The 16,506-nt window shown below is 33.6% G+C and overlaps 1 protein-coding gene across 1 annotated transcript in view; it reads left to right on the top strand.

Moving 5' to 3' along the window:
• Positions 1 to 16,506, top strand: part of Cdc73 (cell division cycle 73) — a 118,845-nt gene that overhangs the window by 75,729 nt on the left and 26,610 nt on the right. Inside the window, exon 11 of the mRNA XM_026390697.2 lies at positions 9,984 to 10,041. Within this exon, the coding sequence (XP_026246482.1) occupies positions 9,984 to 10,041 (58 nt within the window). The remainder of the gene's footprint in view (positions 1 to 9,983; positions 10,042 to 16,506) is intronic.

The following is a 16,506-nucleotide window of genomic DNA, read 5'->3' as shown; positions in this document are numbered from 1 at the left end:
TTCATGACTGCTTTTTCTATTTCTATGAGGAATGCCATTGGGATTTTGATTGGGATTGATTGAATCTGTATAGTGCTTTTGGTAGTATGGTCATTTAGACAATATCAATTCTGCCCATCCAAGAACAAGGTAGATCTTTCCATCTTCTAAGGTCTTCTTTAATTTCTTTCTTTAGTGTGCTGTGGTTTTCATTGTAGAGGTCTTTCACCTCTTTTGTTAAGTAGATTCCCAAGTATTTTATTTTATTTTATTGAGGCTATTGTAAATGGGGTGGTTTTCCTAGTTTCTCTTTCAGAGGATTTGTCACTGATGTACAGACATGCTTTTGATTTATGGGTGTTGGTTTTAGATCCACCTACTTTGCTGAATTCATTTATTAGTTCTAGGAGATTTCTGGTGGAATGTTTGGGTCTTCTAGGTATAGAATCATATTGTCTGCAAATAGGGATAATTTGAGTTCTTCTTTTCCTATGTGTATCCCTTTAATTTCTTTCATCTGTCTGATTGCTCTGGCTAGAGTTTCAAGAACTATGTTTAATAGAAGTGGTGGAAGAGGGCATTCCTGCCTTATTCCAGGTTTTAGAGGGAATGCTTTCAATTTTTTCTCTATTTAGAATGATGTTGGCCTGGGGCTTAGCATAGATAATGTTGAGGTATGTTCCTGATATCCCTGTTTTTTCTAAGGTTTTGAACATGAAGGGCTGATGTATTTTGTTGAATGCTTTTTCTTCATCTATTGAGATGATCATATGATTCTTATCTTTTAAGTCTATTGATGTGATGAATTATATTTATTGATTTCCATGTGTTGAACCAACCTAGTAGCATCCCTGGGATGAATCCCACTTGATAATGCTGCACTATCTTTTTGATATGTTTTTGTATTCAATTTGCTTGGATTTTATTGAGAATGTCTGCATCTATGTTCATTAGAGATATTGTTCTGCAGTTTTCTTTCTTTGATTTATCTTTGCCTGGTTTTGGAATCAGGGTGATGATATTGGCCTCATAGAATGTGTTTGAAGTGTTCTCTCTTTTTCTATTTCATGAAATCGTTTAAGAAGTATTGGTGTTAGTTCTTCTTTAAAGGTCTTGTTGAATTCAGCTGTGTATCCATCGGGTCCTGGGCTTTTTTCTTGGTTGGTAGGATTCTGATGGCATCCTCTATTTCCTTGCTTAAAATTTATCTGTTTAAATTGTGTATATCATCCTGATTTAGTTTGGGCAGATCATATGTATCTAGAAATTTGTCTATGCCTTTGATATTTTCTATTTTGTTGGAGTACAAATTTTCAAAATAATTTCTAATTATCCTGTGTATTTCTGTAGTGTCCATTGTAATATTTTCTTTTTCATAACATATTTTAGTAATTTGAATGTTCTCTCTCCTTCTCTTCATTAGCATAACTAAGGGTCTCTCAATTTTATTTATTCAAAGAACCACCTATTTGTTCTGTCAATTTTTTCCGTTTTTTCTTTTGTTTTAATTTCATTGATTTCAGCTCTGGTTTTAATTATTTTCTGTCTTCTACTGCTTTGGGGTTTGACTTGTTCTTTTTCTAGGGCTTCGAGATGTAATATTAGGTCATTTATTTATTGACTTATTCTTCTTTTAAGGAATGAACTCCATGCAATGAACTTTCTTCTTAGAACTGCCTTCATAGTGTCCCAGAGATTGTAATATGTTGTTAGTGTTCTCATTTAATCTCCTTGATATTTTTGCAACCCATTGTTCATTCAATACCATATTATTTAGTCTCCAGGTATTGGAGTATCTTTTATTTGTCATTGATTTTTTAATTTCATTCCACTGTAGTCCAATAGAATGTAGGGTAGTATCTCTACTTTTTTTGTATTTACTAAGATTTACATTGTGGCATAATATATGGTCTGTTTATAGATTCATGTGATGCTAAGAAGAAAGTGTATTTGCTTTTTGATGGATAATATACTCGATACATGTCAGTTAAGTCTTAAGTCATTGATTTTATTGTTGCGTTCTGTACTCTTTTTGTTTATCTTTTGTTTGAAAGATCTATCCAGTGGTGAAAGAGGTTTGTTACATTCACCCAAGTTTATTGTGTTGTGGTCTATTTGACTCATGAACTTGAGAAGAGTTTGATTGATGAACATAGAAGCTCCATTATATTTGGGGCTCATATATTTATAACTGTTATGTCTTGTTGATGTATGGGTCCCTTGAGCACTATGAAATGTTTATCTTTATCCCTTTTGATTTACGTTGGCTTGAAGTGTACTTTATTTGATAGTATAGAAACCCCTGCTTGTTTATGTAGACCATGTGAATGGCATATTTTATCCCAGCCTTTCACTTTCTGTCTGTGGGCATCTTTTCCTGAGATGAGTCTCTTGGAAGCAGCATATTGTTTGGTCTTTTTAAAAAATCCAATCTACCAGCCTATGTCTTTTGATTGGTGAATTTAGTCCATTAATATTTAGGGTTATTATTGAGACATGATTTGTATTATCAGTCATTTTTGGTATTTAGCCTGACTTGTTTTCTCCTTTGGTTGGCTTTTCCTTTATTGTAGTTCTTCCCTTTGCAGATTTTCATTTCCTCCTTGTGGAATATTTTGCCAAAAATTTCTGTAGTACCAGCTTTCTTGCTATAAATTCTTTTAGCTTTCTTTATCATGGAAGGTTTTTATTTCATTGTCAAATTTGAAGCTTAATTTTCCTGGATATAAGATTCTTGGTCGGCATCCATTATCTTTTAGTGCTTGGTATATGTTGTTCCAGGATCTTCTAACTTTTAGTCTGGGTTGAAAAATCTGCTGAGATCCAAATTGGTTTTTCCTTATAGGTAATCTACAGAATAAGGATAGAATTTTAAATGCCACAAGAGAGAAAAATCAGATTAGATTTTAATAGCAGTTTTAAATCCATCATTTAAAATCCATGTTGTAGATCTGTTGTAATTTTGTACATTTGATGTCCTATAGGCCTCTTGTATTTCATTTTCCAACTTATTCTTCATGCTTGGGAAATTTTCTGATATGATTTTATTGAAGAAATTGTTCATTCCTTTAGTTTGAATCTCTGAACCTTCCTCTATCCCAATAAATCTTAAATTTGGTCTTTTGATGGTATCCCATAATTCTTGCATATTCCGTTCATGGTTTCTTACCATCTTCACTGTGAGGTCAACTTTATTTTCAAGACTATATATTTTGTCTTCATTGTCTGAGGTCTTGTTTTTCAGGTGTTCTAGTCTGTTGGTGATGCTGTCTATTGAGTTTTTTTATATAGCTTAGTGTTTCTTTATTTCAAGGATTTATGTCCCCCCCCAACCCCCTTTCTCTCTCTCTGTCTTGAAGTGATCTCTTGCAACTTGTATTTGCTCTCTTATCTCTTTGTTGGTGTGATTGATGGTTGCCTGTATTTGTATTCTTATCTCTTTCTACATCTGACTTAGTGACACATGTAAAAACTGTTTTAGCATGCCAAGGATTTTAGAATATGTTTAGTGAATCTGTGGAGATAAGATTTTCCCGATCCCTCTATAATCTTTAAACAATTTTTACACTTCTCTTTCTTTTTGTATGATTCATTTATAATTGAACCAGTTCAGTTTTAATCCAGGAAGGCATTTTGAATGATGGATTTAAAACTGCTATTAATTTAAGTTTTTAATCAATGAATGTCTTACTTCTTTGTAATGTTACCCACTAGCAGTATGTGTTCCAATTTTGTCTGTAACTGTGAAGAAAATGAATATAATATTCCAAGGGCAAAGTTTTAATTACTATGAATAGATTTGGATCAAGTAGATTGATGTAGATTAAGAAAAGCTCTCAGTTCTTCACCATGAATCTGATATAAACTTTGGGTTTTTCATATATAACTTATTATGTTGAGGGCATTTCCTTGTATTCTTATTTCTTGAGTTATTGTTACTGTTGTTTAATCTGTCAAAAGTGTGTTGAATGTTGTAATTTCTACATCAGTTGAAATGGTCGTACTATTGGTGTGGTGGTATTTTTTCCTGTTTATTTTGTTAATGTGTTATGTTGACTGGTTTTTATACGTTAAAACATCCTTGCATTCCAGCAATCAATCTAGTTGGTCATAATATATAATTTTAATATGGTGCTGATTTTTTTGTTTGTTAGTTCTTTGGGTATTCCTGTATAGAGAATGTTTCTTTTTTTCTTTTAATATGTATTTATGTATGTGTGTATATATATATATATATACACACACACACATGTACATACATACATATACACATACATTTAGTTGTAGATGGACACAATACCTTTATTTTATTTGTTTCTGTTTTTTTTTTTTTTTTTTAAACGTGGTGCTGGGGATTGAACCCAATGCCTTGCACATGCTAGCCAAGTGCTGTACCATTAAGCCACCATCCTGGCCCCCAGAGAATGTTTCTTTTTGGAAAGATGGTTGACCAGTTATTAGTCCCACTTTGCTTTGGGCACGGAATTGAACATACACATGCACAAATAGACATATGACAAATGACTACCCCCCTTCCATTTAAATATTTCTTCATCTGTTTATTCATTTATTACCAATATCTTCCACTAGATTGTAATCCCTACGATGGCAGGAACAATCTTGCTCTTGTTTATACTGCTGCTTTCCTAGTTTTGTTGCCGAAAACTTGGTCCTTGTCTGTGATGCCAATCCAATAATGAGGACATGGTTTTGAGAAAAAAGGAAAAAGAAGGTTTTACTGCTTTGCTAGCAAATGAGAAACACAGGGAACTCTTGTCCCAAAGACTTGCGATTCTGCCCATCAGCAGGAACCAGGGGACTTTTAAGAGGTGACTCAAAGGCCACATTCCACATGTTCTCTGTCTGGAGTTGTAATTCACTTGTAAATATGGGAGGTAGTCATTTCTGAGATCTTCTGGTACCATCCTCAAAGTCTGAATTATTTATTTTCTATGACTCTGTCTAGGATGGGGAAGAAAGATAATTCTGTTTCCCCTGAGATTTTGGAGGGGGAGAGATTAGGGAAGAGCAGAGAGAGAGGAAGAGAAAGAAACGTGTCTATTTTAAAAATAAGTTACAGTGGCAGAGCTGTAAGGTATATTCAGAGCTTAAAGTGAACCCGTTTCCTATTTGACACTGGGATATTCTTGAATTAATGAATGTTTTATATTCTCTTGAAAATCCTGCATGATGGTTATTTCTGTCTTTGTTTAGTGGATAAAAGTATTTTATTTTAAGTAATGGTGGTGAATCAGTGATTCTAAAACAAATATATATATATATTAAGCTCTCCCATGTCCAGGCATTGGAGGTTCTACACCAGACATTGGAGACATAACAGTCCCTAACCTCAAGTAATTGCATTCTGATTGTGGGAAACACAAATAAATAGATGATTACATGGCATAGTGAGTTGTTATGGTCTGAATGTCTCCTAAAATTCACCTGTTGGAACTTAATCCCCGTTGTGGTGGTATTAAATTATATGCGTTTTGGATAATGATTAAATCATGAAGGCTTCAGGTTTATGAAATGATTAGTACCTTATAAAAGGTTTGGAGGGAAGTAGCTCAAGTCCTTGTGTATAGTTTTTTTTTTTTTTTTTTTGGGGGGGGGGTGGCCCATCTTCCTTTCTTTTACTATGTGAGAACACCTTGTCTGTCTCTTCTAGTGTATGTAGCAGTAGGTACAGTCTTAGAGCAGCCCTTAACCATATACCAGACCTGTAAGAATCTTGAAGAATCTTGATCTGGAGTTCCTAAGCCTTAGAACTGTGAGAAATAAACTTGTCTCATTTATAAATTACCCAATCTATGATATTTTGTTATGGAAGCACAAAACAGAGTAAAACATAAGAGATTTGGATAGAGTTATACCCTCCCCCCCCCAAAAAAAAAGCCTAAAGGAGTACCATTTGATGATTGTGGGAGGAGAGAAAATACATATCTCCAAGGGAAGTCTTCATAGAAGAGTGATAGTTTGGAGCATAGGCTTTAGCATTAAAAAAGGCTCAGATTTGTTTTGCTGCTTACTAGCCATTGATTTCTAACAAGTTGTTGGTTTCTGTAGCTTAATATTTTTTACTTATAGATATTACATCTGTATTTATCATTTTGTTTTGAGTTTGGATAGTGAATGAGAACATGACCAAGCATTTAAATAGTTACTTTTGTGGATAGAGCTGCTGGAGGTTTGGCATGAAAGAGAAGGTTTTCATTTATTTTCAATTCCAGAGCTCTTCATATGCATGTTAAAAGGTAGGGGATACTTACCTTTTAAGTATGTTAACTATTTTCTGCAGTTAGCAAACATTGGGTACTTAATGCCTCTGGGTTATGATAAGTCTAAAAAATACACCACTATTTGTGTTGAAGTGTTTTGTATCTGAAATCTTTTGTGTATTTACCCTCATTTTAATTTGTCCCCACTATTGCTGTTTCTCTTTTCTACAGTAGTTTTTCCCAAAAGAATCATTTAAAAGTACTTAGATATTCAAATATTTAAATAAACATTCTAATATTTGGGAATTCTAATTATCAAATTCAAACTTTATAGGAATAACTTAACTTTTTAAAAATAAAGGTAAAAAACATGCTAGAGCACATTTTATGTTTATTTAATTTTAAAAACTTGTGACTTTTGCTCTTATTAATAGTTGGAAATGACAAATTTTAGAGTCTGCATGTGTTCTATTAAGAGTTTTCAGTATTTCATGTTTTATGTAAATGGGACTTCTTAAAATTAATTGATATATTTTTCATACTGGCATTTGCTATGAAATATTTTTTCTTACAGTATTATATTTTTTCTAAAAAAGCAGCAAATACTGGAACTGTCTCCTAGCACCAAAAGATCTTAGATTACCTCTTTTTCTACAATAAAGCAAACAAGAATTACTTGTAAATAGTATACCTTGTTTTGTAGTCTTATGCTTTGTTTGCAAATATGATTCTATCACTATTTTCCCTTTCATTTTAATTCAATTATTTCCTTTCCAGAATGTCTCAAGTCTCTATGCATTTGTAATTGCTTCTGAGTTTTCAAGAGAAAGCAGGTTTTTCTCTTCAGCTAGCACAGCTTGTCAGCTCGATTGGTTGTTTTTGTGCTAATATTTTTCTTTTTATGATGGGGTATTATTTTTACTTCAACCCAAATATATTTAAAAATATAGAACTCTCAGTCTATTTCATATTACTGCCAAAGTATTATCCTTTCTTTAATATATGCCAGATAAATTGCTATGCAGCCTTTGAAAATTACTTCATCTTTAGAAAAACGTTTTCACCTTTATCTCTTCATGTTTGGAGTAGAGAGTAGTGGGATTAGATTATATGGTTTCTGAGGTTCTTTGCAGTGATTTATACAATTTTATTTCAAAATAATGGAGATCAGAGTATACTGTGCTTTTTAACCTAGTGATGGTTAGGGAGTCTTAGAAATGGTCATAAATTAATGGCATGATTAGTAAGGATCGTCACAGTTTTGTATGTACTAACTCAAAAATGAATCAAAGTTATGCTATAATGATTTTGACAATTCACTTTTTATTAACCAAAGAAGACAACATTAGATAAAATTCTCTTTTGCAACTGACAGGAATTCTACTCAACTAATTGAAGCTTAACAGGGTATGTGGGGTATGTAGAGTGGTGAGATAATGGGGGATTTTCATGGCTTATGTAATGAAGAGTGGTAAGAGGTAAAGCAGACCTTGCAGGCCACTAGAACTAGATATTAGGCGTTAAGAAGAGGATTGTATTCTATCTCTTTTCTTGCATTTGATTTTTATTTTCTCCTTTTGCCAGTGAGTTTTCTCTGTGAGTCAAGGTATGTGATCACCAGTGATTCTAGGCATACCTCCCAGCTTAGTCTTGTGATTAGTGGTCTAACCAGCTAGCTGTTTATAAAAGGTAATATCAGAGAATGACTTTTGATTGACCTTCCCCTGTAACCAGGGGATAGGTATTATTGCCAAAAAGGAGTGATTAGACACCAAGCAAAGATTGCTTAGTAGGCAAACAGATAATGGCCATTATTGGTATATAAAGGGATCAATTTGAGCTTACTCAAAAGTACGTAAAAATTTCCATGGGTAATAATTTATTATATAAAAGAATTATCTTCATATCATATGCTCTTGTCTTTTACCTAACTCATGTTATCAAAGCCACACTTTTTTTTCACATAGGTTAATGTCAGTAGACAGATCCATTTTAGTTTGGATAGTTCTCTTTATGTGCCATAGTGCTATATTATGGCAATTTTAAACTTAATCCATTCTGTTCCAAAAGAAGGACTTTGCTTTGGATTCACCTAGAATTACAAATTGGCTTCGATGTTTTAAATAACGGATGTAGTTAATTTCAGCCAACATTTGTTGAGTTCCTACTGTGCTCTGGGCACTGGGATTACAAAGAATAAAAACAGATCCCCCAACTCGAACTTGGAAATAAATATAATTAGAAAATTTCCCACTTTATGCTGATATTAAGTACTGTGTTTTCACCTTAATAGTTACTTACTTTGTTTTACATTTAAAGTTTTACTTGAATGTAATTTGCTAGAGAAAGATAATTATAAGTAAACTTTGATGAGTTAAAAATTATATACATTCATGAAGTCAGCACCCCAGTGACTCAATGGTAACTACAATAATCTATAACTAAATGCATAATAGTGAGAATATTGGAAAAGGATATTTTTTTCTTCTTCAAGGAAATTTTGCTAATTGTTGTTGAAACTATTGTTTCTTCCAGTGAAGAATGGTTTCTCTGATATTCTAACTGAATGCTAGAAATACTGCTGTATTGAAAGTGAAAATATTTTCTGGTACTAATTTTTATAGTCAATTATTTGAGTTTTAAAAATGCTGGGGGATAGCCTGCTATTCTAAATTATTTTACCAAGTAAAACCTCAAGTTTCAAAGAAAATATAGTAGAATTAAATATTATTTATTAATATTTCTTTGTATTTCTTATGATGCCAAGACTTATTTTTATTGTGGATTCATGTACTTGTCCTAATACTTGCCAAGTCTCCTTCTGTTGAGTACAACTAGAGTAAAATCTCCATGAATTAATAGTCATTATGAAATTTATATTTGCAGCTTTTTGTAAAGAAAAATGTTATGAAAAATTAGTGTGAACATGATTGAAGCTATTACACTAAAGACAGACATCTTTTAAAGTATCTTAAGCATCTATTCCTAAGTATATAATTGATATACTTTAACACTTAACATATATCCTTGTACATATTATATGCTCATTAATTAGTTGAGATTTGTTATTTAGTTTTTAAGATGTTCACATCCATTCATAATTCAACTAAAACAAATCTCATCTTTATCAATGTGATTTTTTCCTGAATATTTTAAAAGCATTTTGAAGTGTTTATATTTTTTAGTGCATTACAGAGTAGTACTGTTTATGTCTTTTAAACATGAGATGATGTATCATTTGTTCATTTTGAGACTTTTGGTGGGGAGGGGGATAGTTGGGTGTTGTGGTGCACGCCTGTAATCCCAGTGGCTTGGGAGGCTGAGACAGGAGGATCATAAATTCAAAGCCAGCCTTAGCAAAAGCGTAGTGCTAAGCAACTCAGTGAGACCCTATCTCTAAATAAAATACAAGATAGGGCTGGGGATGTGGCTTAATAATTGAGTACCCCTGAGTTCAATCCCCAGTACCCACTCTCCGCCCCCTCCCCCATGATTGGTTTTATTTTAAAACAGGTAATGACATTTTTGAGAGTTTTAAAATTGTCAGCAATTAAAAATTATTACAGTAATTTTTGTGCTATTTAAATTCTGTTTTCCACCATAGATCGTTATTGCTATACCTCATGACTAATAACATAAAAAAAAAGTTTGTTTCTTTTCTTAATTTTTCAAACTCTTAGGGTTTGGTGGAGTGATTGATAGAGAGACAAGATTTCTTTGTAATACAGTGTTTATTGCATAAAGGAACTTTGATGTCATATGTAAATCTTTATTCTTTTAAAGGAAGGTGCATCTGCCCGTAAGACTCAGACTCCTGCAGCACAGCCAGTACCAAGACCAGGTAAAAATATGAATCTGGTTTTTGTTATTTTCCAGAAACTGAAATTTTACTGAGGATACATTGGAAGTTCTTTATTCTTCAAGTTGAACATCAGTATTACTGAAGCAGACCTCAAAACTATGATCGTATTCATACCGTGCTTGCCACACTTTGGTCAGAATCATCAATAAATCTTTCTGTTTTTAGCATAGAAACATAAAAAAGCTAAAATAAAAAGTGTGCTAAATTGTTTATTTCCCAGACTAACTTATAATATTCTTTACTGAAGGGATATTTTCCCCAATTTGATTTAAAGGTCATTGATAAAATAGTATGTAACACTAAAATAGGTTTTATAGCACCATACTTTAAAGTTATACATTAAATATTTACTTGAATAAATAGGTATATTTGCAAAGAGTTTAAAATCACTTTAAAAATGAGTTTAAAATTAAGACTGCATTCCTTGTCTCACCAATTCCCTATCCTAGTATGTTTTAGTATGTGCAAATGTGATTTTTGTTTTTATACAGAAGCACAGCATCATAATTTTACTAGACTGGTGTGCAGCTTTGATGTATAGAATTTCAGACATCTCTATTATTGAGCATTTTAAAAATATATGTTAAGATAGCAATGAAGTTGTTTTTCCTTCTTTTCCTACTACCCAAAAAGAATAATCTTTAAAAACGCATCTAGATACCAATATTGTATCATTATAAGTGTTTTAGTTTTTATATTTAACCTAACATCAATGATAGCCTACACTCCTTCCTTTTTAACCTCAGTGTGTCGAAAGTCACAAGAAAATGGAAAGTGTTGGAAAAGCATAGGCAAGAATTTTACTAGGTGATATTTCTCATAAGTTTGGCAGTGCTAACAGTACAGACTTGGGTATCTTTTTATTTGTTGTACTTTCCCACATGAGCATTTTCTAAAATTATGAACATTATAAATATTAATTATTTCTGGATGTGCTTCAGAAGTATGGTGTTAAGATTACATGAGACTTATATTGAAATGGTTTTGCAGGCAATTTCACTGTGTTCTTCATCCATACTCTTCTTCGATGACTAGACTCTGTGTGTATCTTTCTCTGTCTCTCTGTCTCTCTCTCTGTCTCTCTGTGTCTCTCTCTCTCTCTCTCTCTCTCTCTCTCTCTCTCTCTCTCTCTCTCTCTCTCTCTCTCTCCTCTCACTTTCACAGTGGGTTTGCTTGAAGTCTTTGTCATACCTTTTATTTTGAGGAGAGAAGGAGTGCTCCATCAGTTGAGTTTAATTTATTTCAGATGACAGAACTGTAGATGGCCACACCAAAAGCCATTGTGATATGTATAAGGAAGAACAGTTAAATTCAATAGATGATGTTAAAATGCCTTGCATGTATTAGGCCCTTTGCCAGAAACTAGGGTGAGGCTAAAGGAGCTCTTTTCAGGAAGGAAGAAAAAGTGAAGGAAATAGGGATGAAGGAGTGGAAAACTACCTATTAAGTATAGAAACATTGTAGAAGCAGTTGAATCATAGACACAGAATTGTTGTTCTTTGGAAGTGTGGGATAGGGGTTGTGGTTTGTCATTCTAAGGAAGATCACATGAGAAATTCAGAAATTATGTAAAAGGTGAAGAGGAATCTTACCTAGATTGGTGTTCCGTGGTTTAAAATTGTCTCCAGTTGTGGAATGTTGTTTTTCATGTAATACAATCTACTTGGGCAGGCTGAAGTAGGAGAATTGCAAGTTTCAGGCTAGCCTCAACAATTTAAGACCCTATCTCAAAATAGAATTTAAAGAGGGGCTGGAGATAATGGTTTAGTGGTGGAGTGCCCCTGGGTTCAATCCCTAGCACTATCAGAATAAATAAATAAAACTTTTCTACTTCACATTTTCTCAAAATCAACATACATAAGAGAGGAGTAGGGGAAGACATTCTGTTCAAAAGTGTGAGATAAAATGGAAGTTCTTGGGGCTAGGTTCTAATACGATCTTGAGGAAAATAAGAGGTTCTAAGTCTTTTCAACTCTGAATATTCATCATACTTTTTCAATTGCTCTACCAAAGTGCAGTGGAGAGTAAATTGATGGAACTTAATCTGAACTATAAGTCTCTTAATATTTCAGGTATTCCTATGCCTATCCATGTAAACTCTCTTCTTCCTTCCATTTACTCTTGATGACACTATCTGTCCACAATACTTATCTATCATTCTAAAAGAAATTAGTCTTTAGCATTCATTTGTCAATAAGAAATTATTTGAATGGATGTTATCAATTTGAAATCTTTAATTGTCCTTATTATTTTTGAGAATATTTTTGTTTTGATGCAGAGATTTTAAGTGCATTTGCTTATGGAGTGCTGCCCAGTTTTGAAGGGATATTGGTTGATTTGACATGTTCACTTATATCACTAGTTTTTAATCGTAAAACAAACAAACATGAATACCCAAAACACACCTGACAGTATAATTTGCAGTAGATGAGGGATTATAGAATTATGTTATTTTGTTAGGTTGGATCTTTGCGAAATTGGGGACTGAACCACCAATTCTTTGGTTGAATGAAGCACCTCAAGCATGGAGTTCCATTTTTGAACATTTAAAAATTTTACTTTATTTTTCTGTCAAATGTTTACTTAATTCTGTCATTCCACTTAATACTGTTCCAGGCAAAGCCTACAGGCAAATAAAACATTTTAAACACTTTACAATGAAAATATTATTAAAACTCCCAAACTTAAATTCCTTTAGGAAGTATAATGACCAATGAATAATGATTAATCCAATTTTTCCAATGGATTAAAAGTTGTAAGTCTTGAATAGGCCATAGTACTCTATTATTTCCTTTTTATAGCTTGATTAAATCTCTTGAACATATTTTTCTTTGTTTCCTAATACGTGCACACCCATACTTCTAGCTTTCTTTATTTCTAATTCTTAGATGTTCTGAGGTGAGTAGATCTCCTGCATATTTTATATAAATTTTGACCTAGTCATCCAGTTATAATCCAGGTACTGGTTGAAGTACTTCTGTACTCATTGTATACTTTTAAATCTATGTGCTGATGATTTCCAAATTTGTGTCTTCAATTAGACATCTCTTCTTATCTCTGGTATCTTATATTAACTCTCTGTTCTATATTCGGTATACCATAGGCATTTAAAACTAGATTTTCCTTGATATTTTCCCCTAAGATCTCTTACTCTACACTTTCCTGCTTCTTCATAAATTAGTGGCACAACCACCAACTCTTGTTTTTTAAGACAAAAACTTAGATGTTATTATTTATTGTTCATATTTCCTATCCCTTTCCTAATCTGTCAGTGGGATTCTTGTCAGATTTATCTACAAATATCGACAGATCCTTACTTCATTTGTTTTTCTTTACCACTACTCAAGATCATCATTTCTCTAGACCAGTGTATGTTAAACTGTCCAGTTTTAGTTTATAACCTTTTTTTTTTGGCCCTCAAAAGATGCATATAAAAGTTGTGAGGGTAATATACTGTCATAGTATCTGAATGAATGTTCATCTTTTTAGAAATCCATTGTTGCTGCCTTTTTTTTCTTTCATTTCATCTTTTCTTAAACCACATAAACTTTGAGGAACACCCAAATTGTAGATGATTGTAATAGTCCTAACTGAGCTTTCTTCTTTCACACTTGTCCCCCTCTGATCCCTTGTCTTTTTTTTTCTTTTTGAAGAAGCTGTGACATGAAAATCAGATCTCATCATTTTCTATCTTAAAAGTTATAGGCAATGGCACTTTAAATACAAAATTATGCCTGGCATGGTGGCTGCTTGTGGGAGGTGGGAGGATCAAACTACCCAGGAGTTTGAGACCAGCCTGGACAGAATAGTGAGACCCCATCTCAAAAAATGAGAAACAAAATAAATAGAAATTTGATATTTACAAAAGTCACTACGTGAATTGGTTCCTCTATTGATTTTTAGCTTCAACTTTTGCTATGCTTTCTTCTTTGTGGTCTATACATTTGCCTTGTTTCATTTCCAAAAGCCCACCAGCTTCTTCCTGCCTTTGACATTTAGCAGACAGTTCTTTGCAAGTTGGCTCCTTTTTATCCTTCAAATTTCATTTGAAATTTAGTTGCTTTCTTTTTTGGGGGAGTGGGAGGTGGGATTGAACACAGGGGCACTCAATCACTGAGCCACACCCCCAGCCCTATTTTGTATTTTTGATTTAGAGACAAGTTCTCACTGAGTTGCTTAGCACCTCTCTTGTGCTGAGTCTGGCTTTGAACTTGTGATCTTCCTACCTCAGCCTCCCCAACTGCTGGAATTATAGCCACACACTCTGCTAGTTGCTTTCGCCCTCATTCCTTTCCTCCCTTCCTTCCATGAAGATTGAACTCAGGGTGCTTAATCATTGAGCCACATTCCCAGTCCTTTTTTATATTTTATTTAGGGATAGGGTCTCACTGAGTTGCTAAGTGCCTCACTAAAATAGGTTTGAACTCACGATCCTCGTGCCTCAGCCTCCCATGCCACTGGGATTACAGGCATTTTCCACTGTGCCCAGCTAGTTGCTTTCTTTAAGAGGCTTTTTGTAAAAGCATTCTGTAGGACACTTCTGCCAGTGTCTTGTGTTTTGTTCCTTAATGTTCCTTTTGTGTTCGAATTTGTATGATTGTGCTCTGGCTCCCCTGTTCTCCTGAAAAGCTTTTTCAGGGCAAGGTTTATTTTATTTCTCTTTTATTTTCCATTTAATAATAACTTAGTATGAGTACCTTTTACCTAGTCTCTGAATAAATTTTTAAGTGAAGAATGTCATAATTTGAAATCAAACAAAGCAACAATGTTAATTTTTCTTGGTTTGCAAATTGTTAGTCATCACAGTTGCCTAAGTACTGGAGTAGAAGCAGAAGCAATTATCACTAGCTTTAGCTGCAGAGTTCAATAAATGGTGAATATATACTATGATCCAACTAAGGACTTACCATGTGTTATTGTTTTTAAAATTCTATTCCGGTTGTAGAACTGTAGCAGTCTGTTTTTACAGTTGAGGACACTGAGGCTCAGCATAGTTAATCAACAGGTTAAATTGCCCACGTTAGTTTGTTGTGTTTTGTCTTCTCATATTTTATTTTATATTTATATTTATATATTTATATTTATATTTATTTTAGTAAATATTTTCTTAAATTGAGTTCATTGTAGACTCCCTCACCACCACCACCCCACCCCCATAAAAGGAAGAAACGAGATCTATGGCTGAAATTATATTGGTATTTGTTCTTTGCTCCTCCTTTCCCTCTCCCCTTTTCTGCCTTCCACGACATTCCTTATCATTCCTTTTAGTTACACACATTATATCTTCTCTCTCCTGTTTACCTATTCATTTGTTCATCATTTTATTTTTTATTTTTTATTCTAATTTGTTATATGAGAGCAGAATGCATTACAATTCATATTATACATATAGAGCACACTTTTTCATATCTGATTGTATGCAAAGTGTATTCACACCATTCGTGTCTTCATACATGTACTTTGGATAATGATGATGATCATATTCCACCATCATTTCTAACCCCATGCCGCCTCCCTTTTCCTCCCACCCCTTTGCCCTATCTAGAGTTCATCTATTCCTCCCATGCTCCCTCTCCCTACCCCACTATGAATCATCCTCCTTATATAAGAGAACACATTCGGCATTTAGTTTTGTGGGATTGGCTAACTTCACTTAGCATTATCTTCTCCAGCTCCATCCATTTACGTGCAAATGCCATGATTTTATTCTCTTTTACTGCTGAGTAATATTCCATTGTATATATATGCCACATTTTATTTATTCATTCATCTACTGAAGGGCACCTAGGTTGGCTCCACAATTTACCTATTGTGAATTGTGCTACTATAAACATTGATGTGGCTGTGTCCCTGTTGTATTCTGTTTTTAAGTCCTTTGGGTGTAGACCGAGGAGAGGGATAGCTGGGTCAAATGGTGATTCCATTCCCAGTTTTCCAAGGGATCTCCATACTGCTTTCCATATTGACTGCACCAATTTTTGCAGTCCCACCAGTAACATATGAGTGTGCCTTTTCACCCACGTCCTCGACAACACTTATTGTTGTTTGTATTCTATTTTTTTAATAATTATTTTTTTGTTGTAGTTGAACACAATACCTTATATTTTATTTATTTATTTTTATGTGGTGCTGAGGATTGAACGCAGGGCCTCGCACGTGGTAGGCGAGCGCTCTACCACTGAGCTACAAACCCAGCCCCTGTTGTTTGTATTCTTAAGAGCTGCCGTTCTGACTAGAGTGAGATGAAATCTTAGAGTAGTTTTGATTTGCATTTCTCTGATTGCTAGAGATGTTGAACATTTTTTTATAGATTTGTTGATTGATTGTATATCACCTTCTGAGAATTATCTGTTCAGTTCTTGGTCCATTTATTGATTGGGTTATTATTTTTTATTTTTTGGTGTTTAGCTTTTTGAGTTCTTTATATCCCATAGAGATTAGTGC

Source organism: Urocitellus parryii, chromosome 9 (assembly GCF_045843805.1).
Source record: "Urocitellus parryii isolate mUroPar1 chromosome 9, mUroPar1.hap1, whole genome shotgun sequence".
Lineage (NCBI taxonomy): Eukaryota > Metazoa > Chordata > Mammalia > Rodentia > Sciuridae > Urocitellus > Urocitellus parryii.
This window is presented reverse-complemented; position numbering and strand designations above follow the sequence as displayed.